This window comes from Miniopterus natalensis, chromosome 4 (assembly GCF_054644295.1).
Source record: "Miniopterus natalensis isolate mMinNat1 chromosome 4, mMinNat1.hap1, whole genome shotgun sequence".
Classification (NCBI taxonomy): Eukaryota; Metazoa; Chordata; class Mammalia; order Chiroptera; family Miniopteridae; genus Miniopterus; species Miniopterus natalensis.
In genome coordinates, this window is record NC_142084.1 from 24,723,310 (window position 1) to 24,749,694 (window position 26,385).

At 35.0% G+C, this 26,385-nt stretch overlaps 1 protein-coding gene across 1 annotated transcript in view; it reads right to left on the reverse strand.

Annotated features, from left to right (window-relative positions):
- ADAMTS19 (ADAM metallopeptidase with thrombospondin type 1 motif 19) overlaps positions 1–26,385 on the reverse strand; it is a 219,007-nt gene that overhangs the window by 97,689 nt on the left and 94,933 nt on the right. Inside the window, exon 8 of the mRNA XM_087816415.1 lies at positions 20,234–20,339. Within this exon, the coding sequence (XP_087672541.1) occupies positions 20,234–20,339 (106 nt within the window). The remainder of the gene's footprint in view (positions 1–20,233; positions 20,340–26,385) is intronic.

Genomic DNA, 26,385 nt, shown 5'->3' on the forward strand with positions numbered 1-26,385 from the left:
GAGCTGAGGTGACTGCTCTAGAGCCATGTGACCAACCACAGCACATTTGCCGTCTATGAATTCCATTCCCTCCCCTGCCCTGTCCGATGTGCCTTTCCTTCAACGTCTTTGCCAAGAGAAATGCTACATAACCTTCAAGATTCGTGTAGATTACCCTCAAGAGGTTTACTAACTCCCCCCTCACCTGTGTGTCCTATCTCTTTTTCCCACCAGAGGATCCTGGGAATAACATTGTTATAGTGTTTTCTACAATGTATTATATGTTTTTACTTTTTGTTTTCTCTGCAATTTCTTGAGGACAGGGACTTACTCATCCCTTTAAGATCCCGGTGTACTGGAGTCATACTCCATAAACGATGCTTAAATGCTGACCCAAGTCCTCGGGTAGAATCACTTCTATTTCAGAAAAAATTCATATAATCTCCTATGAATGCTCATAATGAGGCCATTAAAATAACTGTTTGTGAGTGAGAGTTAATAACAAAGAAGCAGAAAGAGGGAAGTTTGGTTTTGTACATGCTGAGTTTGAGATGACGACAGGAAAGTCGAGTGTTCCCTTTTCTCACTGTGTAATGATAAATAAAATAGTCTTTTGTAACGAAAAATTGTGAGTAACAAGAATATCTATATTGTATTTTTAAAACACTAATGAGAGAATTATAGAAGTTGATAAGAAAAACCACAAGTAGACTACATTTTCTCAAATAAAAAAAATTAAGTCTCAAGACTACCAATAAATTAAAATTTTAAATCAAAATTATTACATTTAATATTTTTGAAATAAGAAAATTATATAGATGGACTTAATTAATGAATAAAAGTAATGAATTAACAAGTTCATTATGTTTGCTAACTTTGGAGACTGTGAAAATCACGGTCTAAATAAAACTAAAACTACTTTTGAGTATCATTTTACGCTTTTAGTGTCAGAAAAATTTAGCTATATGGTGAATCACATGTATCTCTCCTACTCTAATTAATGACTTTAAATAGGGCCTGTATCAACACTTTATAGAACAATTAATAGAAAGAATAAGGCCCTGCTGGGCGTGGCTCAGCGGTTGAGCATCAACCTAGGATCCAGGCGATCAGGGTTCGATTCCCGGTCAGGGCACATGCCTGGGTTGCGGGCTCAATCAATGACTCTCTCATCATTGATGTTTCCATCTCTCTCTCTCTCCCTCTCCTTTCCTCTCTGAAATCAATAAAGACATATTTTTTAAAAAAATAGAATATGTGTTTTTCATACTTTGAAAATAAAGAGGAAATATAAGAGATGATATGTCCAGTAGGTAGGAGCCAGTTCAGTTACTAGGGGTAGAGTGGAAAAGTCTGGAGTTAGAAAGAGATTTGAATTCTGTATCTGCTTATCCATGCGAACAGAGGCAAGTTAAATAATAATAAAGAAATAACGTGCCTCTGTTTCCTCATGTGTTTAAAATACCTTCCCTGCGGGCTGTGAGTTTGCACGGGAATGATGCGAAATGCCTGGCACAGTGCTGGCTTGTAGCAGGAAATCATAACTGTTCTTTCTATTGGGGAAGTAAACCAGAGAAATTGTATTTTACTGTTCTAATTTGTCAAAAAATTCAAAGTGATAAGCAGCATTAAAGGTAATCTGCTGTATTTGCTGACTTTGGTGAAAGTTGTGGACTTCAGGGAAACCAGCGACATGATAATGGCAAGAATTTACTTTGTGCGGATGTTAAATTAAAATAAGAAATTGTAAATATGGCACAATCTCACGGGTGGATGAAGAGAGCTCACTGAATTTCTAACTGTGCGGCTCTGACGCAGACCCTGCCAGCATCACTGTCACCTCCACCGGAGAGTTGGCTGTGGCACCGCTGCTGGGTGGCCCTCTTATAACAACAGGCACTTGCCACGTGGCGCACGCTCAGCTCTTCCATCTGTGGGGTGCAGCCTTCCGAACCATACACAAATACTATTATTTTTGAAAGGCAATTGGTCTTTTTCAGAAATAATAAAACTTCTTAAATAATGTGTCCATTTGAGAGAAGAGGAGCTGCTTCCAAGGTTTAGCAATTTGGACATTTTCCTGAAGTAGTGTAATGTGACTTTCTAAATTGGGAAGATTACAGCTTCTCATCCAGATGAGCATTTTCCTTTTGGGATCCTGATTCTCACGTAAGACATGAGCTACAGCCACGGAGAGATCTGGTGATTCAAGCATTGTTTACCATTAGTTAAATTTTCCTACAGCTACTTAACTGGTAACAGAAAAGATTATCATTAAATTGGGACAGGGCTTTTTACCACACATCTGGAATTACCATCAGGAGCCATTGCTTAGTCTTGATTCTATGGATTTGAAATAAAACAATTAATTGTGAGCCTCTATCTGTTACAGTCACTATATTAATCATTTACAATGATGATAACATTTACTCCTCACAACATGCTCACATGTTTCTATTTTCATGACTTCTATCTACAGATGAGGAAGGCACTGAGGTCAATGGTGGAGCTGAGACTCAGCCCCAGGCAGCCTGATGGTGAAGTTGAGAGACTTCTAAACCACCAAACTATAGTGCTTCTCTTTCTGGATCAAAACTCATGATTAATGTAAATGATTTATTTTTTTCTGAATCATTATAAATGTCTCCTCTCTGTGAGCAGAAATGTACACATAATCCCATTACCAAGTTGCGTGCATTGTATGCAAAGCAACAATGTCGAAGTAAGACATTAGCAACACCTCTCCTCACACTGTGCAACTGGGCTACATTTTAATAATCTCGGTTTAAATTCATTTTGACAAAGAGCCTTGGGCAAATAAACTCTCTGCTAACATTGTACATGGTTGTCAAGTCAACTGAAAAAATATTTTTATCTTATAAAACTTCTCAACTTGTTTAAAAGTCCCTGCCAGGAAGTTTTGTGATATCCTGCGGAAAGCTGGAGAAGCATTCGGATTTTGAAGATGGTCCCTTTTGATGTTTAAAGAGTTACAGAAGAGAACATTTATGAATTCACTCACACTTTTTGGATAATTTTTTAAAAAATCAGATTTGTTAACAGTCATATTTTAAAAGAGTAAGTTATATTTTTTTTTGTTTTGACCACACTAAACATTTTATCATGATATATTACTTCCCACTAAAAGCCACATATTATATGGGAAAATAAATTTATGAAGGAACAAAGTATAACAATATCTAACTGGAAGTGGATTGTATTTCCACAAAAATCACATTTAATTTCATACAATTCGGTGGCTATATCTGATTTGGTTAACTCCACTGCTGTATGCTCACGGAAAAAAAGCCTAGCATTAAGAAACAGGAGATATTTTAATTACGTGTTGAGAGCCCACTTTATGCTGGGTACCACACTGAGCTGGAGTCATGAAAATGAGTCAGATCCAGTTCCTCCCCTCAAGAAGTTCATTATCTCCCCAGGTCGGAACACTCTGCTCCTTGCAGCTAGTAAACGCCTGGAGCCTGTCAGTTCTAGATCCCTTAAAGCTCTCCTGCCATCTCCCCCTTCCCACGGCCGCGCCTGCCCACCCCGGCCAGCGCCGGTCCTCTTCGCTTCTGGGCTGTAATGTCTGCTCTGCCGACCTCCTGCCCCCTAACTCTTTGAATCGCTTTAATTCCTTTAGTTGCTTATAAATACATTACAACAAAACTAGTTTCCTAGGCAAAATCTTTTCATTTTCCCCGACAAGCAATGCTACTGAAGACGTGAACTGTGTGATCAGGATTGGAGGGCATGATGCTGAGTTAGTGAAAATGCAGGCTCCTGGGCCCTGGTCCAACTATTGAAAGAGAATATATTTAGAAATACGGCATAAAGAAATGGCATTTTAACACATTTTCTAGATACTTCTTACTTAAAATTCAGAGAAACAATGAGCTTTTAAAAAAAAAAAAAAAATCCTCACCCAAGGACACGTTTATTGATTTTTAGAGAGAGGAAGCGGGAGGAGAGAGAAACATCGATGTGAGAGAGAAACACACCACCCATACCCGACCAGGGATCCACTGGACGTGCAACCTAGGTATGTGCCCTCACCGGGAAGGGAACCTGCAATCCTTTGGTGTACTGGGTGATGCTCCAGCCAGCTGAGCCAGCCAGCCAGGGGGAACCAATGAACTTTTTTTCCTGTTTGCAAATGATCTGCAAACTGACCTCAATCTAATTTTCACGGGACAGTTCATTCTAGCTCACCCTTTTGCATAGTGCTTTCCAAGCAGAATGCTTTCCCCAGCTTACCTGTATTTACAAATACAACTCAATTTTAACACCTTATTCCTGTATAAAGTACTCTTCAAAAATCCTCACATATATTTTTCACAATCCTGAATTTCTGTGCCCTTCAAATATACGGCATGTAAGATATATCAGAACCACCTTCTACTTCTGGTGAATTTTAAGTAATATATATAAATTATCACCACCTAGAATTTGTGTTCAGAGAACAAGAATTGTCCTATTTTCTTTTTAATTTCTTGATTTAATTTCTTTAATTTTATTTTTAATACCGTATTAAATAAATGTCTGCAGATGCATCAACTTATATAGAATCATAGATGCAACTAAATATTCTGTAAATTTGAGAGAAAGTTGAAACTAATGGGGCTTCTTACTGACTTAGAGAAACCACAGCCTGAAAAGTCTAGATGCTCTGCTCAATCAAGGTGGCTTGCCGTACTCTAGAACTTACACTTGCCACAGTATGTTAGAGAAATGCAAACAGAAGACCGATTCTTTAAGGCTAGTCATTAGCTGGGTGATTTTCCCCCTCTTCTATAATGCTCACTATGGCATCCGAACCTACATTTGGAGAGAATCTGGCGTGGGAGAGCAGCCACATCTATGCTGGCTAAGTCCCATTATCATTATTAACTTGGACAAACTCCTTATTGCCGTAACAGGTATCGTTGTCTAAATAAAGCATGAAATACAAAAGCTATGTTAGTGGTCTACAGACTCTCCATAATAACACGCTTCCTGCCACTCGAGTAAGAATTTGAAAGGATATGAAATCACTCCTTGAATGAACTGAGAGATGTACGGCCACTGGAGGCTGAAGATCTCCTTTTTACATAAAAGCGTCCACTAAAAATTATAATGACTAATTATTATTATTCATTCACTCTGTATCATGTGTTAACCACTGCACCATGCAATTAAAGCATTACCAATCGAATAAGGAACCTTGAAAGGAAAATGTATCCAAATTTTAGGTATGAAGAAAATTAGTTCAGGCAGATTGACTTGCCTGAAGTTCATTCAGTGAGTAGCTGGAAGGACAAGAATTCAGGTCAAAGTTTGATTTTCTCTGATACGCCCTCTCTCATCTGCTCACCGAGTAGTTTCTAACCTTAACCAAGGCATGTGTGTTAGAGGAAGATACCTGTAACTTTTGCCATAGGGAATTCTAAAGAGTACAATGTGGGAGCAGGAAATTTACATGTAGCCATTACCAATTTTAGTGGGTTAAAGGGTATTTTCAACAGAATAATTAATTTTGAACATTTTTAGGAGCAACGGACTTCCAGAGGTAAGAGTGTATTTATTTTTGTCTACTTACAGCAATCTGAAAATATTTCATATTTTCCCACCCTAAGTGTCCTAGATAATGATGTAGTGTCTTTATCTTCATTCCTTATCTACTTCTTACTGTTTGTCTACTCTCCATTTAGAATATATCTTCTCCTTCTAGTAGATATATCGATGCATATCAATGCAAATAAAAGGCAAATAATTTATTCTCTTCTAAAAATACTCCCCCAGCAATCTGAGACTAGCCAAATTTATGTTTGACAGAATGCCTCCTGGGACACAGACTGGCTTGTTATTAAATTAGCAGAATTTTAGATTAAACAGTCCTTTTGCTAAAACTGCTGGGTTTGGCCCTCCCAAGTCCATGACTTCAGGACTTGCATGGATTCATATAATTGGATAGGACAATAACCAGACTTCACAGGAGGCTCATTGTAACTGATATATAACTTAACTATTTTACTTCCACATAGTTTATTTTACATAGGAATTCAAAATATCATGTGCCAAAATGGAAAAATATTTTGTCATAGTTATATCTGTATAGTCATATTTTCTTTTACTGGGCCAGGCAATTGCATTCTTTGACCCAAACTAATTCTTCTTCTCTGCTTCTGGAACTTAACTGCCTTCTACTCTGAATCTCAAGATGATTGTCTAGCAGATAAGTATTTTGTACAACAAATGCTCATTCACTCATACAGGAAATGTTTTAGCCCGGCCGGCATGGCTTAGTGGTTGAGCATCGACCTAATGAACCAGAAGGTCCCGCTTTGATTCCCAGTGAGGACACATGCCTGGGTTGCGGGCTTCGATCCTCAGTAGAGGGCGTGCAGGAAGCAGCTGATCAATGACTTTCTCATCATTGATATTTCTTTCTTTTTTTAAATATATCTCCATTGATTTCAGAGAAAGGAAAGGAGAGGGAGAGAGACAGAAACATCAATGATGAGAGAGTCATTGATCGAGCCCACCACCAGGGCATGTGCCCTGACCGGGAATCGAACCCCAATCGCCTGGATCCTAGGTCGACGCTCAACCGCTGAGCCACCCCCGGCTGGGCATCATTGCTATTTCTAACTCTCTCTCCCTCTTCTGTCCTCTCTCTGAAATCAGTAAAAACATATTTTTTTTTAAAAGAAATGTTTTAGTGCCTGTAATGTACAGTGAACTCAACTTCATGCTGTGGGGAAAATATGTATTAGACGGGAATCCTATTTTCAGAGAGATTGCTCTCCAGTACTGTGTGTGTGTGTGTGTGTGTGTGAAAGATTCAGTATAAATCAGTACATATTAGAAATTAAGTGGTGAATGATATTTATAATAAAAAGTGCCAATTAGAAAAGAAAATGCATTTCCAGCCAGACTTTCAGTTCTAATTTCCCAAGAGGGACAGCATTTATTTTGGTCATTAATGGATGAGTAAAATTGAAAAAGGTATAAATCAGAAGGGCTGGGAGTTGGGATAAGAAAAAGCATTAATAAAGACATGAAATTTGAAAATTATGGACTGCATTCATGAAATAGAGTACACTAGGACTACTCTATAAAAGTTACGAATCTAAGGCTATGGAATTTGGAGTTCATTTACTAGGTAGTAAAGGGCAATAAAGATTTCTAAAGTGAAGATCAGGACCATGATTCAGGAAGTTGCATCTGGCCTATGTGTGACATAGATCAGAAAGATGAGATACGAAGGCAAGGAGACCAGTGAGGCAGATACTGCAATAGTCCAAGCCTGGAGGAATGACGGGAGAGAATGGACAGGGATGAGGTAGCTATTTTAGATGAAGAGTGAATAGAATGTGGCAACAGGTTATGGGGGGATCTAAGGGGACAGTAAAAATGTTTCAGATGTCTCAGCTAAAGAACTGAGAACAATACTGATGTCAATAACAGAAATGCAGATGCCTGAAGACACAGACTTACAACCTAGCCCTACCTTTGGTTCTCTCCAGGCACAATATCCAGCAGAGTATATAAGCAAATGCCACTGATTCCAAAGGCTTATTGGTCACAGGCATATATATTCTTGGTACTCTGGCATAACACTTTAGCAGGTGTCCCAAATATTTATTGCCTCCAAGCAGCTAACTTTGCATATTTATTGCCTCATTTGGTCACATCAGAAAATGCTTTACGTTTTTATAATGACACGATTTATAAGTGATTTCCCTTAACTTATATAATATTATCCACTCAACATTTCTATAAAGTAGACAATCTAATTATCATGAGATTCTCAATGAATAAATTGTGCATGTTTAATGCAGTTTCTTTCTTTTTCTTTTTTTAAAATATATCTTTATTGATTTCAGAGAGAGGAAGGGAGAGGAAGAGAGAGCTGAAGCACCAATGAAGAGAGAGAGTCGTTGATCGGCTGCCTCCTGCACGCCCCCGACTGGGGATCGAGCCCGCAACCCGGGCATGTGCCCTGACTGGGAATCCAACCCCGATCGCCTGGATCCTAGGTCGACACTCAACTGCTAAGCCACGCCCGGCGGAGCTGCAGTTTCTTTTAACTTGTAAAAATACAGAACTCTGCTAGAGCTTTTTAATTTTCTTGACACTATTACAAGTATAAATTCTTATAAATGTGCTAAAGCCAAGTGACAAAACTGTGTCATATACTGATTTCAAGACAAGTTTGTCCACAACTTTATGTCCATAGAATTATTTCAAGAATACAAAATACTTTAAAAGGGCACTTTTTATAATTAGAAAAAGTTGTGAGCCATCAGATATTAAATGGTCAAAAAGTACTGTTCCATTAATGTAAAATAAAACAAAACCAGTGACCATTTTTAAGTACTTACTATTATTTTTATTGGCTACATATTTTTACATAATGGGGCTAAATTTAGCAAGTCAGAAAAAGATGAGATATCCAATCACTCTTGTAAACAAAGAAACACAAATATCAATTAAGTTATAATTTAAAATGTGCTACACTCAAGCTGGCAAAATGAGCTCAAACTGTATTCACAAGCAGTCCTCCATTTAAATTTGGATAAATATTGCCAGATGGCCTCCAAAAATAGTGCACCACTTTATACTCCACTCAAAAATGTAAGAATATGTTTTCCCACACATTCCAACACTTTTCATTCACTTTACACTGTTATCAAAACATCACTTCACAGCTATTTATTGGGCACATATGAAAGGTGTTAGAGATACAATGTTAAATAACAACAACAATAAACAACACAAACAAAACAAGGTACGGTCTCTGTCCTCAGGAAGCGCAATCTGATCAGACATCAAATAATCATACAAATAATGTAAACCAGCATCTGTGAAAAAATTAGAAACAGAAACTCCATAGAACCTATAGGAGCATATATTAAGGATTTAACCTGCCCGTGGAGTACCTCCCTGGAAAAATGATCTAAAGAGTAAGAGAAAATGAGGGGAGCGAGCAGGAAGTTTTCTTGCCAAGGGAAGCAAATGGTCCTTACAGTGGGAGTAAATATGGATCCATCTGTACCGAGTCCTGTAATCTGATAGTGTAAGTAGAATTGCTTTGCGGTCTGAATTGGCATTCTATGAATGACGCTAAAATTATTTTATGTAAGCCATGGACACATCTCTGAGCTATGTGGTTAAATCCTTTGCCATTTTTCAAACGGAGCTTTGGTCATTTGTGTATTGATTTGTAAGAGCTCTTTCTATATTAAAGAAAATATTACTTTGTCATATGCTACAAATGCTTTCACTGATTGTGGTTTATCTTCTGATTGTTTTAATTTTTTCTGATTATTTGAGTTGTTAAATTTATGTGACTTTTCCTTAAATAGTTATAGATTTTCATATCTAGAATAATAGACATTCCCTATTAGACTGAAAAAGAAGAAAAAAGCCAACAAAATAAAATATCTCAATGTATAGAATCATTTTGGTGTGTTCTGATGTAACATTTAAGTTACAGGATCAGATTCCTATTACTTTTGTTACTAATTCATTTCTTTCCACTGATTGTAGGTGCAGCTTTCAGTATATACGGCATTTCCACAGCATTTCCTGCTTATAAATGAAATTCTTTTACTCTCTTCCATTGACCTGTCTGCATATTCAAGCATAAGCACAAACTGCTTTATCTACTATGAAATGCAATATCTGATAGCATTCACTCTCCTCCTCCCACTGTTTCTTTCTTTTTTTTTAAACAAGGAAATTCTTATGTTGATTTTTCCATATGGACTCTATAATCAGTATGTCTAATAAAAAAAAGAAATGAAAATTATATTGGCATTTTTGGGCAGATCACATTACATTTATATATAGATAATTGTCATTTTATAATATTGACTGTTCCTATTCCAAACCAGGAAATGTCTTTCCATTTATTTAAACCACTTTTATGACTCTCTGTGTAGTTACAAATTCTTCTTTTTATAAGATTTGTACATTCCTTTGTAAGTATATTCCTAGGTATTTTATCTTTTAAATTTCTATTTTTTGCTATCTTCACTATACATTTGTGTTTTTTTTTTCTTTCTTAATAGTTTGCAAGTGGCTGTTGTTTATGCATTGGAAAGCAAAAATTTTTATGTAGTGTTGTAACAGGTCTATAAAAATTTTTTGTTATTATAATAGGTGTTTTTTAGATTGTCTTGAGTTTTCCAATTACACAAATAATGCTCATTTGCCACTCCTTTTTGGTTTTATTTTCATTATAAAAATATGAAATATTTTCATAAAAACAAGTATGTTATGATGTGTTTATACATACTATAGATATATGTGTCTGTATGTGTGTTATGCATTCTAATGTAACTTAAGTATAAAGGAAACATCACGCAAATAAGAAATTTGAACAAGACCAATCCTAAGATCCATGTCAGGCTTCTCTGTCAGACCTCATCCCTCTGTCTTCCAAAAAAAGACATGCAAAAAGTGTGCTGTTTCAGAAATCATTTCAATGCTAAAGTCCTAAAGATAATCTCATACGTTTTTCTCTTAAAAGTGTTATCTGTGATCTATCACTCTTTATTTCACTGAGGTTGATTTTTAGAAATGATATGAAGGTATTTAATTTCATTTTTATACTTGTGGAAAACCAAATGCACTATCACATTTTTCTGAATAGTCAACTTTCTCTGCTGGCCTGCAGTGACACCATGGTCAGTCATCAGGTTTCGAGGGAGGCCTGGGCCTGTTTATAACTCTGTATTTTATTCTTTTGGTTTAACTATCTATATCTGCATAAACGTCAAAATGTCTCAGCTACTATAGTTTCATAACAGGCCTTGATCTCCATTAGAGCAAGATTCCCACGTTATTGTCCTCTGCATCTTCCTCTGCCTTTGCCTCCACCTTCGTCTATTCCTTTCCCAAAAATATTTTGGCTATTTTTGGCAATTTGCATCTATATATAAATTTTGGAAATACTTTGCGACTTCCATAAAGAAACTGTGATAGTATATTTTTTGGAATTTCCAGGAACCGCTAAATCACTTATTTTATTTTCTTAAGATTTTTAAAAATACGCTTTTATTGATTTTAGAGAGAAAGGAAGGGAGAGGGAGAGAGAGAGAGAAACATTGATGTGAGAGAAACACGGATTGGCTGCCTCCTGCATGCTCCCTCCTGAGGATCAAGCCCGAATCCGGGGCATCTGGCCTCACCAAGAATTGAACTCACGACATTCTGGTGCACAGGAAGATGCTCCAATCAACTGAGCCACACTGGCCAAGGCTAATTTAATGCATTTTAATAGTGGTATCGAGTTTCCTATATTTTGTTGGATTTATTCCTAAGTACTCTGTGTTTTCTATTTACTATAATAAATAGTATCCTTTTTAAAAATGATATTTTGTATTTTGTGTTGACATTTGATTTTTGTATACTTGTCTTATATCCAACAATCTTACTAAAATCATCAATTTATCCCATACTTCATTTGTACATTCTATCATGTTTTTATGTAGGCAATCATATCATTGGCAAACCAAAATAGCTCTGTCTTCCGTCTTCATCCTACACTTGTTAGTTTTTCTGTCATGCTGAACTTCTGTGGACCCCAATACGTAACAGAAGTAGAGATCCTTGGGTTTTGTTTCTTAATCTTGTAGAGGGAATTTCTAATGTTTTGCCATTAAAAATGATGTTTCTCATTGATTTTGGTTAATATACATGATTTTGGTTAATATAAATTTTATTTTATTGGATTTTGTCTATATCTACTGAGATAGTATAGTTTTTACCTTTAATCTGTTAATGTGGGGGTTAATATTTTGAAATGATAAATGAATGACCTTTGCTATCCTGATATAAAGCCAACTCTGGTCCTTTATATTACCTTTGTTTGTTAATACATTGCTGCTTTATTTGAAAAAGGTTTTCTTGTCATTTCTGCATCCTTTTCAGATAAAAATTGCTGTGATTTTCCTCCTCATAGTTATCCTTTTCTAATTTTTATATTACATTAATACTAGCCTCAAATAATGAGTTGGGGAATATTCCTTCATTTTCTAGAAAAATTAGATTAACAGTATTATTTATTCTCTGAACCTATTCCTATGTCTAAATCTGGTGTTTTCTTTGGGAAGATTCCAAAGTGCTGATTCAATTTCTTTAGTTATGCTCTTCTCATATTTCCTTAGAATCTTTCTATTTCATCTGTTTTTTCCTCATCTGAAGATTTTTTTTTTTTTTAATTAATTTTAGAGAGAGGAAAGGAGGGAGGCAAGAAGGGGAGAGAGACAGACAGACAGACAGACAGACATTGATGTAAGAGAGAAATGTCAGTTGGTTGCCTCCCTTAAAAGCACTGACTGGAGATCAAACCCGCAACCTAGGTATGTGCCCTGACAGGGAATTGACCCTACTACCTTTCATCCCTATGGGATGACACTCTAACAACTGAGCCACACTGTCCAGGGCTCATCTGTTTTTAATTTTTTGCCATGAAAGTATTCCATGTACAAGTTTCTTTTCAGTGTCTTCAGTATCTGCATTATGCCTCCTTTTCTCATTTCTAATACAAGTTGAATTGTGCCCTTGTTTTTTTTTTGTTGATCTTATATTTGTCAATTTTATTTACATTTTAATAGATCTAATTTTAGCTTTGTTGTTCAGTTTCATTGCATTTTTTTTTTTATGTCCTAGTCTTTATGATATCTTCCTTCTACTTTCTTTTATTTTGTTATTTTTCTAACTTCTTAATTTGAAAACTTAGGTCATTAATTCCATATATATAATATATATTTAAAGCTATTCCTTCTCCTCTATCTGTTGCTTTATCTGCATGCTAAAAGCTTGCTAAATATTGTATTGTTATTGTTTCAACCTGAGAATATTGTAATTTTGCTATTATTTCTTTTTTTTACCTATGTGTCAAAAATATGTGTGTAAATTTCTAAATGTATGTATTTCTCTAATAAATTTTCATTAATGTTCTACAAATAAAAATATTTTAATAAGATAATTACTATATGAAAGCATTCACTTATTTAGTCGGCATTTATTGAATGCCTAATACGTACTGAGCACAATCAAATGCATTGGAAATCTACTAATAATGGAACATAGGCTTGATGCATTACCTCTGGGAACTTACAACCTATGAATTTTATATCTAACAGAAGAATAATGTACATTTATAAAGAGATGGCACTATTAAGTATTTAATACAGAGTTTGATCTACACAAAGAAATGGTTATTGTAGGAAATGGTTATTGATACGATATATAAATTATGATCATTAGGAGATAATTACTCAAAGATGGAATATAAGAGTATTCCAGACAGAGGGAGTGGCATATGACAATGACCAGCATGTGAAGAACCATGCTACATTAGAAACACTGTGAAAACTCGAGTGCTAAGAATGAAAGGAAGCATAGTCTGAAGTATGGATGAAGAAACAGGGTGGGGCAGATAATGCAGCCCAGCCCAGAAGTAAGCTGAGTAAAATTAAGTTAGTTAGAAGTGCCCTTCAGCATTTCTGGCATAGCACAGTAATTTATAACATGGGCATTAGACTTGGATAGACTTGACTTTGAGAATCCAAGCAGGCACCTATTAGCTATGTGACCTTTAGCAACCATCATCTCTAAATTAAAGCTAATATTCTTGCCTTCCTTCTTCAAGTGGGAGCATTAAGTCTTTGGCCTCAATGTGCCAAGCCAGGGTAAAGTTTTGCTGTCCAATAAATCTACAGGTTTAGTAAGGTCAGAAAAATACTCACAGGATTATGTTATTACAATTACTTTTAAACATATATTTTATGTCTAAGACCTGGTCTGGTATAAGCTTTTAGTAAAGGCTTACCCAATATTAAAGGGGTTATTTTACTTTTGGTTGGAATTCACAAAGAGAACTGAAATATTTGTGGCCCTAAAGAAAAGAGGATGTGATATATGTAATATGTACAACATATATAGAACAAAAAAGGGAAATATATACCACATATATACTATATATAGTGTGTGTATATATATATATTTATATAACAAAGCAATTTAAAATACCACAAAAATACCGGGCGTGGCTCAGCGGTTGAGCGTCGGCCTAGGATCCAGAAGATCGCGATTCGATTCCTGGTCAGGGCACATGCCCGGGTTGCGGGCTTGATCCCCAGTTGGGGGCGTGCAGGAGGCAGCCGACCAATGACTCTCTCATCATTGATGTTTCTCTCTCTCCCTCTCCTTTCCTCTCTTTGAAATCAATAAAGATATATTTAATAAATAAATAAAATAAAATACCACAAAATATTTGATCAAAAGAACAACTCATATTATTTTCAATGGATTGCATCCAGGAATTATGTCTAAAAGTTCTGCACAAACATATGAGGACAGAGACATATGATTCAAGTACAGACCATCTTTCAGGCTAAAGTTAAGATTGCTCAGGCAACTCAAACATGACTCCCGATGCAACACTGGCTTAAAGTTAATGTGTTATGCGATAGGGTTACTCAGAGTGTAGTCTATGCCCTGGCTGCCATTAAGGGAACTATTTTTTACAGAAATATACTATCCATATTCTGGCATAGCTCCTTACATCATCACAACCACATTTTGAATAGTAAGGTCATTTACTGAGCAGTCACTGAGAAAACAAAATTTAATGGCAAGAACTTTACTACATACACTAAAGTAGATTCTAGATGTGCAATGGCTAGTGTAAAATGGCTAGAAAGGGGAGAGAGACAGAAGGAGAGACAGAGAGAGAAAGAGAGGGGGAGGGGAAGGAAGAAAATATAAACCAACTGGACAAAAATGTGTTTTCCTAATTTTAGAATGAGGAAGCCCTTCTAATTGTGAAAAGCTGTAGAAGAAATAATAAAAGGAAATATGAGATTTGACTACTAAAATATATCTGTAGGTCAAAAATGTTAAATAACACGATTAAATTAACTAAGAGAAAATCTTAACAATGTATTTGATCAAAAAGTACGTCTTTGATATCAATCAAAAGAACTGCTGCTAGATTACTCTCTTTTAGCTTCAGTTTCCTCATCTCTACGAGGACGATAATAACAATACTTAGCTCAAGGTTTTCGAAAGATTGTATTAGATATGAATACACAGTACTTAGCACAATAAATAAAGACATCTGCTGATAAAGGACATCATTTTTGCTAGATAGCCTTTAGCAACCTAATAAATATTTTTTAAGATTTCAAAAATATTGTGTGATTGTACATCAAAGATTTCATTTAAATGAGTAAACGCATAGCCCGGAAGGTCTGGGGGGTGGGGTGGATGTGGGGTGGAGGGGATCAATGGAGGGGAAAGGGGGACATCTGTAATACTTTCAACAATAAAGGTAATTTTTTTTTAAAAAAAAAAAAGAGTTAACTCCACAAATTTGGGTGGTCCAAAACCTACACATTCCAAAGAAGGATCTGGTCCTTGCTTGCCCCTGGGAGGTAACCTTTAAGCCTCTGGAATATCCTGCCTGATAGGAGTATCTGTTTATGTGGTTAGTTTATACTAACAATGTCATTTGCTAGGGGAAGGACTTGAGTCAGCTTGACCTCTGAAGGGGACTGAGACAGAAAGTCTGCCTTGTGGGTGGTCAGCCAGGCCTACATGACCAAAATCCAGTAAAAACCCTAGATACCAATGATGGGGTTAGCTTCTCTGGTTGGCAATGCTCTGTGCATGTTTTCACACAGTGTTGTTAAGAGAGTTAAGCACTGTCTGTACAACTCCAACGAGAAAGGACAAGCAGAAGTTTGTGCCAGGTATCTCCAGGACCCTGTCCTATGCCTTTTTCCTTTGCTGATTTTAATCTATATGCAAGTTCTTGAGTAAATCATGGAACCTCAGGGTGATCTTAGGGACATTCTTCTTCAACACCATAATCCAACCACAATTTATATGTTAGTAACAAATTATGGCTCAAAATCAAAGGAAAATTTCTTTCTTCAACAAATTGCTGCTCATAAAGATCATATAAAATATGTAAAATGTAGTGAATGCATATATGTATGCACTCAATGAACCCTGTCAAATTCATGAATATTTTTATTAATAAAGTTTTAGTCTTCATCACAGTAAATTAATGAAGATCTCATTCATATTTCATAAATATAAAAACACTTAATACCAATTAAAACATTCCATTCTTGAAATTTTTGGCTCCAAGAAAAATAATCACTCCCCTGACCTATTGTTTAAAAAGAAAAATAATTTTGAAAGGGAAACATAAAACGTTGGTGTAAATCATTTATTTCTCCTCTCTTGCTATGATTCTAACTTATATTTTTAATATAGTTTCATATAAGATTTTTTAAATTGGTAATTTCCAAATGGAAAAATTCAAAACATTTTTGCTGGAATTGTTTAAGATTCCTTTGTAATAATAAAAGAAGAATTTTTATTCTCTTCAATTACTCAAATTCTCACCCCTTGGCGGCCCATTTTGATTTTCCCATATTGATTCTCCCAGCTATATGTGGTGTTGCTCTGGGAATTTCTAGAAATCAAATTCAAGGCAACAAATATAAGTACACTCATCCCAAATCAATTTAGAAACATTTCATGTGTAATTATAAAGGTATTCTTGAATTGACAAGTTTAAATGAAATCATTCTGCCAATTTAAAATTGTAGATTGCAGAATTATATGATCCACTTTCTGTCTACAGAGGGAACTATAGGGAAAGAAGCTATAACAAAAAAAGGAAGGGAGAGAGGCAGGGAGGGAGGCAGAGAGGGAGGAAGGAAGGAAGGAAATAAAAAGAGAAAGAAAAGAAATCCAAAAGTAAAAAACAATAAGAACTTAACAGTTTTACTTCAGTAGTTGACTCTTAATTGTATCTCTAATTAAAAGAGCTCTATATTTTTTCCCATTTTCTGATTAATGCCATAAGCACTTACCTTTATTCTCTTCAAAAATAAATGATAGATAAGATTGTTTTTCATTATTCAGTACTAGCAATTTTCTAAGACAAAAGAGCTCAATTGATGTGTTTGTGTGTGTGTGCATACACAGGATTCACAGATACAATGATAAAACATCTGTGAAAACTTTCCCTACTTGAGAAGCTATGTATATATGCACATTTTCCTTTCTTGTCTTCCATTTTTAATTGTTTTAAATTAAATGTATTGGGGTGACACTGGTTACTAAGATTATATTGGTTTCAAGTGTACATTTTTGATACATGATCTATAAATTGCAATGTGTGCCCACCACCCAAGGTCAAGGTCAAATCATCTTCTGTCACCATGTATTCCACTCCCTTTGCATTTTACCTTCCCTGGTGGCCTAGTGGCTAGGATTTGGTGCTTTCACTGACATTTTTCTGTCATTGTGCTTTCTGTCTCACACTAAATTTATATAGATGAACTCCCTCCTGTTTATTTGTCCTTTATAACAATACCATTATTCTCACTGCTACTGTCTCCTAATCTCTAGCATCAAGAAAACACGAGCCTCTACTTCCAAGACAAATACCACTTACTAGTAAGGAGAACTTTTAGCAACGAAGTAGCTCAGCATATATCACATGTCCTGGTCTTAATCCATCAAGCATTACACATACCTTTGGCACATCTCTATTGATTTTGGGTACAGTTCTATAAAAGTCAAATAAAATAATATTTTACTACCATTTTAGCCATTCCAACCTGAGTTCCTGGTCATAAAGCAATGTTTCTACTACATAAAGTTGAAGTGGCCTTTCCTTAAATCATATCATTTAGTTCTTTGTTTAAGTAGTTGTAGGTTCTTGACCAAGCCTTTACATGTTAGTAAAGTAACATGTATTGTGGCTGGTTCCTTTAATTCGTGTTTTTCCTACACTTAAAAACAACTAGTGAATAAAGTAATTTTACATATCTATTTTTAAAAAGTAAAATAACTTTTTAAAGTGAACCTTCTACTATTCAGTGTACTTGACAAAATCATTTAATATCTGTTGCATAAAAATGTAGTTAGATTGCTCGTATGTCAAGCTGTTAATGCATGGCTAAAAGGTGAAAATTATAATTATTCAGAAACTTGCATTTAATTTATAAGAATTATATTGATAATTAATTTGCATTTATTGTCTTAAAATTTTTTAATGATAACTTTTTTCTTGCCTTTAAACATTATTCTAAACATTTTTCATTCTAATGATGCACATGGTTTTTCCTGCTATGGTTAAACTAAAATATTTTTAAATTATAAAAATTGTATTGAAATTCAGATTCTAAATCCCACCACACATGGGCTGCAGTACTGAATGAGGTTATTGCATTGCATATTATCCCAAAGAATGATGACTTTAAGTGTATTTATCTTCTTTTTTGTTTCTTTCTTTTTTGAGCACTCAAAAAAGATGCAGCCTGCATGGGAAAAAAATGAAAGTATATCTCTACACATTTAAATACTGACGTCAAAAATCCATCACTGTTGATAATGTCTTATTACTCGAACTGGGTTATGGGCACACGGGTATATTCAGTTTTTAATAATTCATTGAGTTGTCTAATCATGACTTGTTTATTTTCCTATATTTCATTTGCCTGAATAAAAAGATGATTTTTAAAAAAATCAAACACTGTTATATCCTATATAAGTTGTCTTCTAAGCTTTCTTACACCAATCAAACTTAACTTTACTCAGTTATCTACAGAGTGCAGGCCTATAATAGAAATGAAGTGAGCCGGATGTCCGACAGGAGAGTGCTGCGGCCTGTGATGAGCTGGGCAAGATGGGCCCGGTCTACAGGGTGCAGACGCTACTCAGCTCCGAGGAATGGTTGCCGCATGGGTCTGTGGGTCTCGTGTTGCCAGGTCTGGAAATTTGAATTTTTATGTCAAATTTATATTTTTAATGCTGGCAACTGATTCGATTTTATAAACACTGCCAGCCAAACTAAATATGTCTTTGACCAAATAAGCCTCCATAATGATCACCTCCCTGAGAAGGACCTCACTAAATCCGAGTCCAATTAAAATACGTTTCATTTGTACTGCTGATACTATGACCATGTAGAAAAGCCTACAGACGACGCTCAGTCTGATTCCCAGACACGCTATTTCTACTATGCTATACTGCCTGTAAATATGTGCATAGATCTTATGTCATTTGAATCCCAAACCAAACCTCATAACACAGGTATTATCCCCATTTTACTGATGAGTGATCTAGCGCCGAAAAGTACAAACAGATACCAAAGAAATTCAGAATAATATGACCGTGTTAGATGACAAGTTCAAATTCTTTCTCCAACACTTGCTGTTTTTATAACTTTGAGAAGGTAAATTCACTTCCTTTTACTTCACTTTTTGCCCCTGTAAGACGGGTACTCTAATGCACTCTCTCACCGGAATCTTGTAAAGATACACAAAGCATGCAGAAATGTGCCTGCCACATAGCATAAGCGTTGCTATTACTAATTATTTATTCCTATTATTAATATTATCTGTAAAATGAGATCCTTGTTTTTTATAAGTTTTAAATGAACTAATCGATGTAAAGTGCTTAGAGTGTGCCTGGGTCATAGTTAATATTTCTTACATGTTAATTGTGTGTCCAGTTTAATTCTCTTTCAAATACATTATTACCCCTAAACCATGCAGATTAATTCCATTACTCTGTGTTGGGTAATAACAAATATTGGTACTATTATAGACTAAAAGTATTTAAACTTGTACAAAGTGTTCCCTTTAGATGTTTAAATATACATAGCTTTGTAGTGTCATGATTATTACAATGTTTATTTCATTTGAAAATGTGCAGTGAAATCAATCATATGCCACGTAATTACTGTCCTGAGGAGAATTTTAATAATGCAATAAAGTGTTATTCAGTCCATCAGGAATGTTTACAAAATTCAGAAAACACCTTTTCAATTTAGAAGGTCTTCCCCACCTCTTCTTGTTTCCCTAATTTTTAAAAAACTTGACCCCAAAGGAAAAAACCAAAGTATATGCTCCCTGGCTGGATTGCTCAGTTGGCTGGAGTGTTGTCCCACACACCAAAAGGTTGGGTGTTCGATTCTCCCGTGAAGGCACATGCCCAGGTTGCAGGTTAGATCCCCAATGGGGGCACGTAGGGGAAGAAACAGATTGATGTATCTCTCTCACATCAATGTTTCTCTCTCTTCCCTCTCTCTCTAAACTCAATAAAAACATATCCTCAAGTGAAGATTTGAAAAACAACAACGAAATATATATACAAGTAACTCAGTAACTCAAATTGCGAAGTTATGTGCTAATTTGCTAGCATAGCCAGAATTTTTACTTACTTGTGACCCATTTCATGAGCAATTGTAAATGCAAGATTCAGGCCATTGTCTTCAGCAATAATACATTTTCTCTTTTCACTACACATACCACTCAAGTATGCTATACCTAGAAAACACAAACATTAATTATGTATGTCAAAATTAAAATGCAAATACTTATGCTCACTACTAATAGAAGAAGGAAAAGTGAAGAAACAAAATGTCAATGCTAAAATATGACATCTAGCCTTTATAAATGGAATTTTAGGGGGAAATGCATATGTATAAGTCACTCATAAATTGTTAATAGTCTTTTGAAATTCATATTTTAAATGAAATTATTTTATCAATTATCCAATTCTCAAAGGGCATACAGTAAGAATACATTTTATAATTACCACTTTTCATTGTAATTTAGGATAAATGAAGAGTAAATAAAAAAGAAATGATTATGTTAAATGTGTTTTAATCCTTATGAAGAATCTAACCTCAAAGAAATAGCTTAAAATAAAATAAACTGCATATAGGACATTCTTGTACTTACATTTATATTTTGAGTTAATAAATTTTGAAATTTAATGTTGTAAAATACCATTTTAAGTAATATGACATAAAAATGATCTGTGATATTTGCAAAATTGAAAATGTTTCCTTTGAAAATGTCTTGGCTGATAAGAAGGCCTGACCTCAGAGTATATAATACTGAAGTGTTATTTAAGATAAAACTTCTGGCAAGATATTTGATCTTTTGGTTTAAATAATCAGTAAAGATGATAATATCTGAAATCACTGATTACTCTTTAGCCAAAGATTTACGTACTATTTTACCAACTCAGGTATACCTCTGAATTAATATAATTTAACACAAGGGATTGAAATCTTCTAAGTGCAAGTTTTAATGCATTTTCAAATAATAACAGTTATTCAAATAATACCTAGTATTGGTTGAATTCATTGTATATTCTCTAATTGTCATATCCTTATAAAATACATTTAATCTTATTTTATGAAAATATTAAGGCCTGAACAGGCAAAATGACTTCCCAAAAATCACATGACTACTAAATACGATAGGAGTTTGAACCCAACTTGGAATCCTTCTACCAGCCAACGTGTATTTTGCTTTTGATAACAATTTAGTGCAGAGTTGCCCCTAGCTAAAGGTGGTTAGCTGACTGCTTGTGAGTTTTCTCCTCTCTCCAGAAACTTAAAATGTGATGGTAAAGAATAATTAAATTTAAATAAAAGGATAAATCACCTTGCCCATATTTAGGAAAAATAGAAAATTCACAGAAGAATATGAAGTGAATTAGTGGAGCCACAGTCAAATGACAGGGAGAAGCATTTTATGAGTGAGGCAGAACTCCAGAGAGGCTCAAGAACTGAGGCACACAAGGTTGGAGGAGAGGCATTGCTGGAGGGCTGAAAATGGAGATTAGATGAAAGTATATTTGAAATCACCTAATACTCATTCAAACCTTCATACAGAATGTCAAGGCCTGGTATTCACTGGCCTATCGGGGAAATGAGATATATTCCTTAAGCAAAATATAGTATAAGCATATTATTTTAAAAATATAACAGGCACTGCTAAGAGACAAAATATACATATAGATGTTATTTTCTCTATATATTTAGAAATCAAAATAGATTTTATAGAAATTTTAAATCTACAAATGGATTAAATGGCTTCTTTATGAATGGATAGGTGGATGGGTGGGTAATGGATGAGTGGACAGATGATAAGCCCTACTATTTCATTTTGCTTATTAAGGGAATTGAAAGTACTCCAGGGTTAAATCAGATAAAGCAGGAAGGAAAGATGGATATAGTGATAAATGTGGTAGGGGGTGGGGAAGGGAGGAAAGGAAGTGGCGAAAACATTCTTTATCTAGTTCCATTAAACAACAAACTTTAAAAATTCTTAAACATAATGTGAATTTTAAGATAGCTAAGTCATGCATTTATAAGTACAACAAAAAATGGAAAATAAAGATTTGGAAGTTAATTAAACTTGTGTCATAAGTAAAGAAAAGAAAGAAGAGAGGGAGAGAAGGAAGGTAAAAGAAAAGTAGCTCCTATCAATAGAGTGTTAAAATTCTCCTGAGCTTTTAAACTTTTTTATAGAGATATAATTTGAGATTAAAAGTCCCACAAAAATACTAAATTAAGCTCAACTGTAATTAGCATGCCAATAACTACTGTGTGGTACAAGATTTCCCTTAGGATGCTCATATATTTCACCACTTTTTTCACCACAACTAAATCTCATAGCCATATGCAATACACACACACACTATATATTTTTCTGTAATTTTACTACACTGGCTAAGATTTCCAACAAACAGGTGAAATATGTGTGTGATACTGAGCTCCTTGTTTTTCCTGCTGACTTTAACAGAAATGTTTCCAGTTCCACGATAGAATGTGATTGCTATAGGACTTCCATAGATATAGCTTAAGAAAATTACTTTCTGAATTCTTGTATGTCTCAGTGAAAAAGAGGGAATGTTATTTGATGCATGGGTCAAAGGTGGATAGGAGTTGAATAGTATTTTTTGAAATAGAAAAAAAATATTAGGATAACAACTGAGAGAAAGGGAAAGACAGCTGATTAAATATTAGTGGAAAACTTGATGTAAATTGATCAGAAAACAGATGGTTCAGATGGTGGTTGAGAGCACAAGCCCGGAATAGCACTAATATACCCAGTGTGAGTGTCCAACCTACTGGCTAAAACAGAGAAGGGTAATATTTGGATTGAATTTGGGTTGAGATTTTGTAGATCAGATATAAAGGAAGAATCAAAGGATATAAGAGTTGTTAGTAAAACTGAAAGGGAAAGAAAGAATAGAACTTTTGTAGGCTCTGTGCTAGATAAGTTAAGAAGTACAGTCAAATGGAGCCTGACGACTTGAAGAGTGGAATCCAGTTGTTAGGAGGATGGGGACATCAACGAACACTGAAAAAGAACAGACACTTTCCAAAAAAGTACTGGAAACTGTAATAAAAGGGTGGGGCTTTCCGAGACTGAGATTTCAGAGGTGAAGTTTCATGACATAATTAGGTATTGCCATGAGAGTAAAGAAGGGCAGAAGTAGAGGTCATCAATATTGAGGTCACAGAATGATTACGCAGTGCTGGGTGGGCTGATTACACCAACATGACCACAGTGAACTTGAGAAGGTGGGAAAGGTGGCTAGCATCCGTAGGACACATGGGCGAGAATCAATTAGTTCATCAATCGCAGTGACAGGGAGGGACACGATTGTAAAACTCAAGAGCGTATGCTTCACATGAAGAGTTTTTATATGAGAACAGGAGAGATTTTGATCTATAACCAGCAGCAGGAAGTGAGAGGAATGCAACAGACATACAGCTTTGGTATCTGCCTGGCACCAGCCTATGGCAAAGGGCAAGAGAAACAATGAACAGTGACCTCTCTGGGGTCCTAAATCTAGGTAATGGGAAATCAGTGACTATAGTGTCGTCATGTAAAATACTATGGTGATAAAGATTACAATTTACTATGTAAGATATATATTTATACTACAAAATAATAAATGTATATAAAATATAATTCAAAAGTGATGAGTACATGTTGACATAGAGGTATGATTATGACCAAGTATTAAAAACTATAATGGCATTTTAATAGGAGAACAGAAAGATTACATAAACATGCTAATTAGCTAATAGCAATTATATTATGTGGAGAGATTATAGGTAACTTTTCCTCCTCTTTTCCCATTTTCCAAATTCATGTAAATATTTATTATAGTTCTTAACAACAAAATTAAAGGCATAAATGTGATGCTACGTCTATGAAATTTGAATAGCAATTAATAAAATCTCTCAGAGATCAGGGTGTAATTTAACAACCCAAATGACCTTCTATTATTATTATTCTTTTGTGTGACTGTTAAGTCTGAATCTTTCACCAAGGCTCTGATAAATTTAAGTTCACTCTTCTTACAGTTGGCATACCAAGGTTTTCTTTGACTTGAAAGTCACTGAGAATGAGTGTAACCAGGACTAATTTAAATGACTTGCATTATTCTGTTTAAAAGCCCATGCTTTTCAATCCCTTTCCAAAGCCCACACGTTTCCGATTATGATAAAGGGTAGAGGTTAGAAGGAGAAAGGATTTAATATGTCTGATACTTAAAGATAGATGTTATACAGACCCTTTTTAAAGCACTCTTTTAATATTAATTTTAAAAACTCTGAAAATACACAGGAAACCAAAATAACCTTTAATTTATCACCTAAAAATTAATCAAGGCATGCACCAGGAGCCAACAGGATCTCTCACTTGGAAACAAGCATACTATCTTAGGACATGCTATGATATGCCTTATCAAGATGATCAAAGACCCTTAAAACCATACAGGATGCATGTCACAACAATGGACTAATTGGGAAATCAGTGTTTGTATGTGAGCAGACGGATGTATCCTCACAAAAGTCAGTCAGTCATCCAGCTCAGAAACTGTTGCTTTTAACCACTAGCTAGACTACCTAAGTTCAAAATCCTTGCTCTCCTGGAACAAAATCCTGGCACAGTCCTAGGTAAGTTACTTATCTTACGATTGTGCACTATGAGTTACTTACCTATGAGTTCTACTATTCCTTGAGGCCTAATGGAACAAGTAATGTAGTAGGACAAGGCAACAATGAATACATGCTGAGCGTGCCTTCGGAAGCATGAACCACACACTCATTCTACAATGTGATCAACACGTAAAGATGTACATAAGATATTATGGAGAATAAAAGACACATCTCACATGGAAAAATCAAGGCAGAAAAGGCTTTTAGAAAAGGAAATAGCTTGTTGCTATCACTGAGCAGGCAGAGGGTAGCCAGGGAAAGGCACTGGGAACTGGGGGTTGGGGTGATTCCTGAACAAAAGACTGATGAGGAAAAAGGGTGAGGGGATGCTTATGAGAGCTGATGTCACCCAAAGAGGGGCAGCTTAGGTTCTTTAAAGGTGCAAGCCATGTCATGCATCAACACTGTATTTAGCATATCCTCAAGAAGGAGTGTGTTAAAGGAATTACATAGGTTAAATTTCCTGAAACAAAGATTAATGTAAAATGTGATTCAATGCAGGGCCTTGAAAAAGGTAATTTTGAAGAGTCAAAACTTATTTCATCCACTAATTAGAAAAAAAATATATAGAATTATTAATGATGGTACCCAGACAATATGAAAACCATTTACATGATTACATTAAATTTGCACTTTAAACATATTTTAAAATAACTTGCCTTACTAGTTTGTTAATTATCTGTCTCTGTTCCATTAAAAGAGATGATGATCTAGTAATATAAAAGTACAATTATATAAGTAATGAGTTTAATATCATATAGTTATAAATGTATTTTAAAAACAGGCTTCCAGGTTCTCTTAAACATTTAACTAATCTATAACATTCTTAACAGTACAGTTTCTATGAATATTAAGAAAAAAGTGACTTGTAACCAAAAGAAATATTAGTTTAATAAAATGTACAGTGAATCTCTGTAGTCAAATACTGAAGAATATTTTATAGACATTAAAATGTTATTTATGTGCTCTTGCATCACAGTAGACTGAACCTCCTTTTGTGTAATACACAAAAATTTTAGTGCATAGTTAGCTTGAAGAAAAAAAATTCCCAAGTATACGAATAAAGCTTAAAAATTCAAATGTGGAGTGTTAAGATCATGAGTTACTGATGTCACAGCCTGGGTATCAGATAAGATACCAGTCTTATTAAATAATGGGTGTGTTTCAAAATATCTACAGAGACAGGTATTAGTGAGTCAGGAAATGAGATCCATACACAAATACTAAGCCGTGAATATAATGTAAAACTTGGTCACACATTGGGAAAATCCTTGTCAGTTCAGTAAAAACAAATGAAATACCACATTATGAAACACTTTATCATCTCAGCAAACAGCATATTCCCACTGAAGATGAGCTCACAAATAAAAATTATAAACCAAGTGAAGATAGTGTTCCACAGTGAGAGGAAAGTCACTGACAAAAATTAGAGAAAACATTATAATGAAATAAAGACATTTTAACATAAAAATAGGGAGCTTGAAATCCACATTCACTGGGCCACCACAATCCAAATACATCTTTTTGTAAATTGGAGAAAGAAACCCTTCTTTTCATGA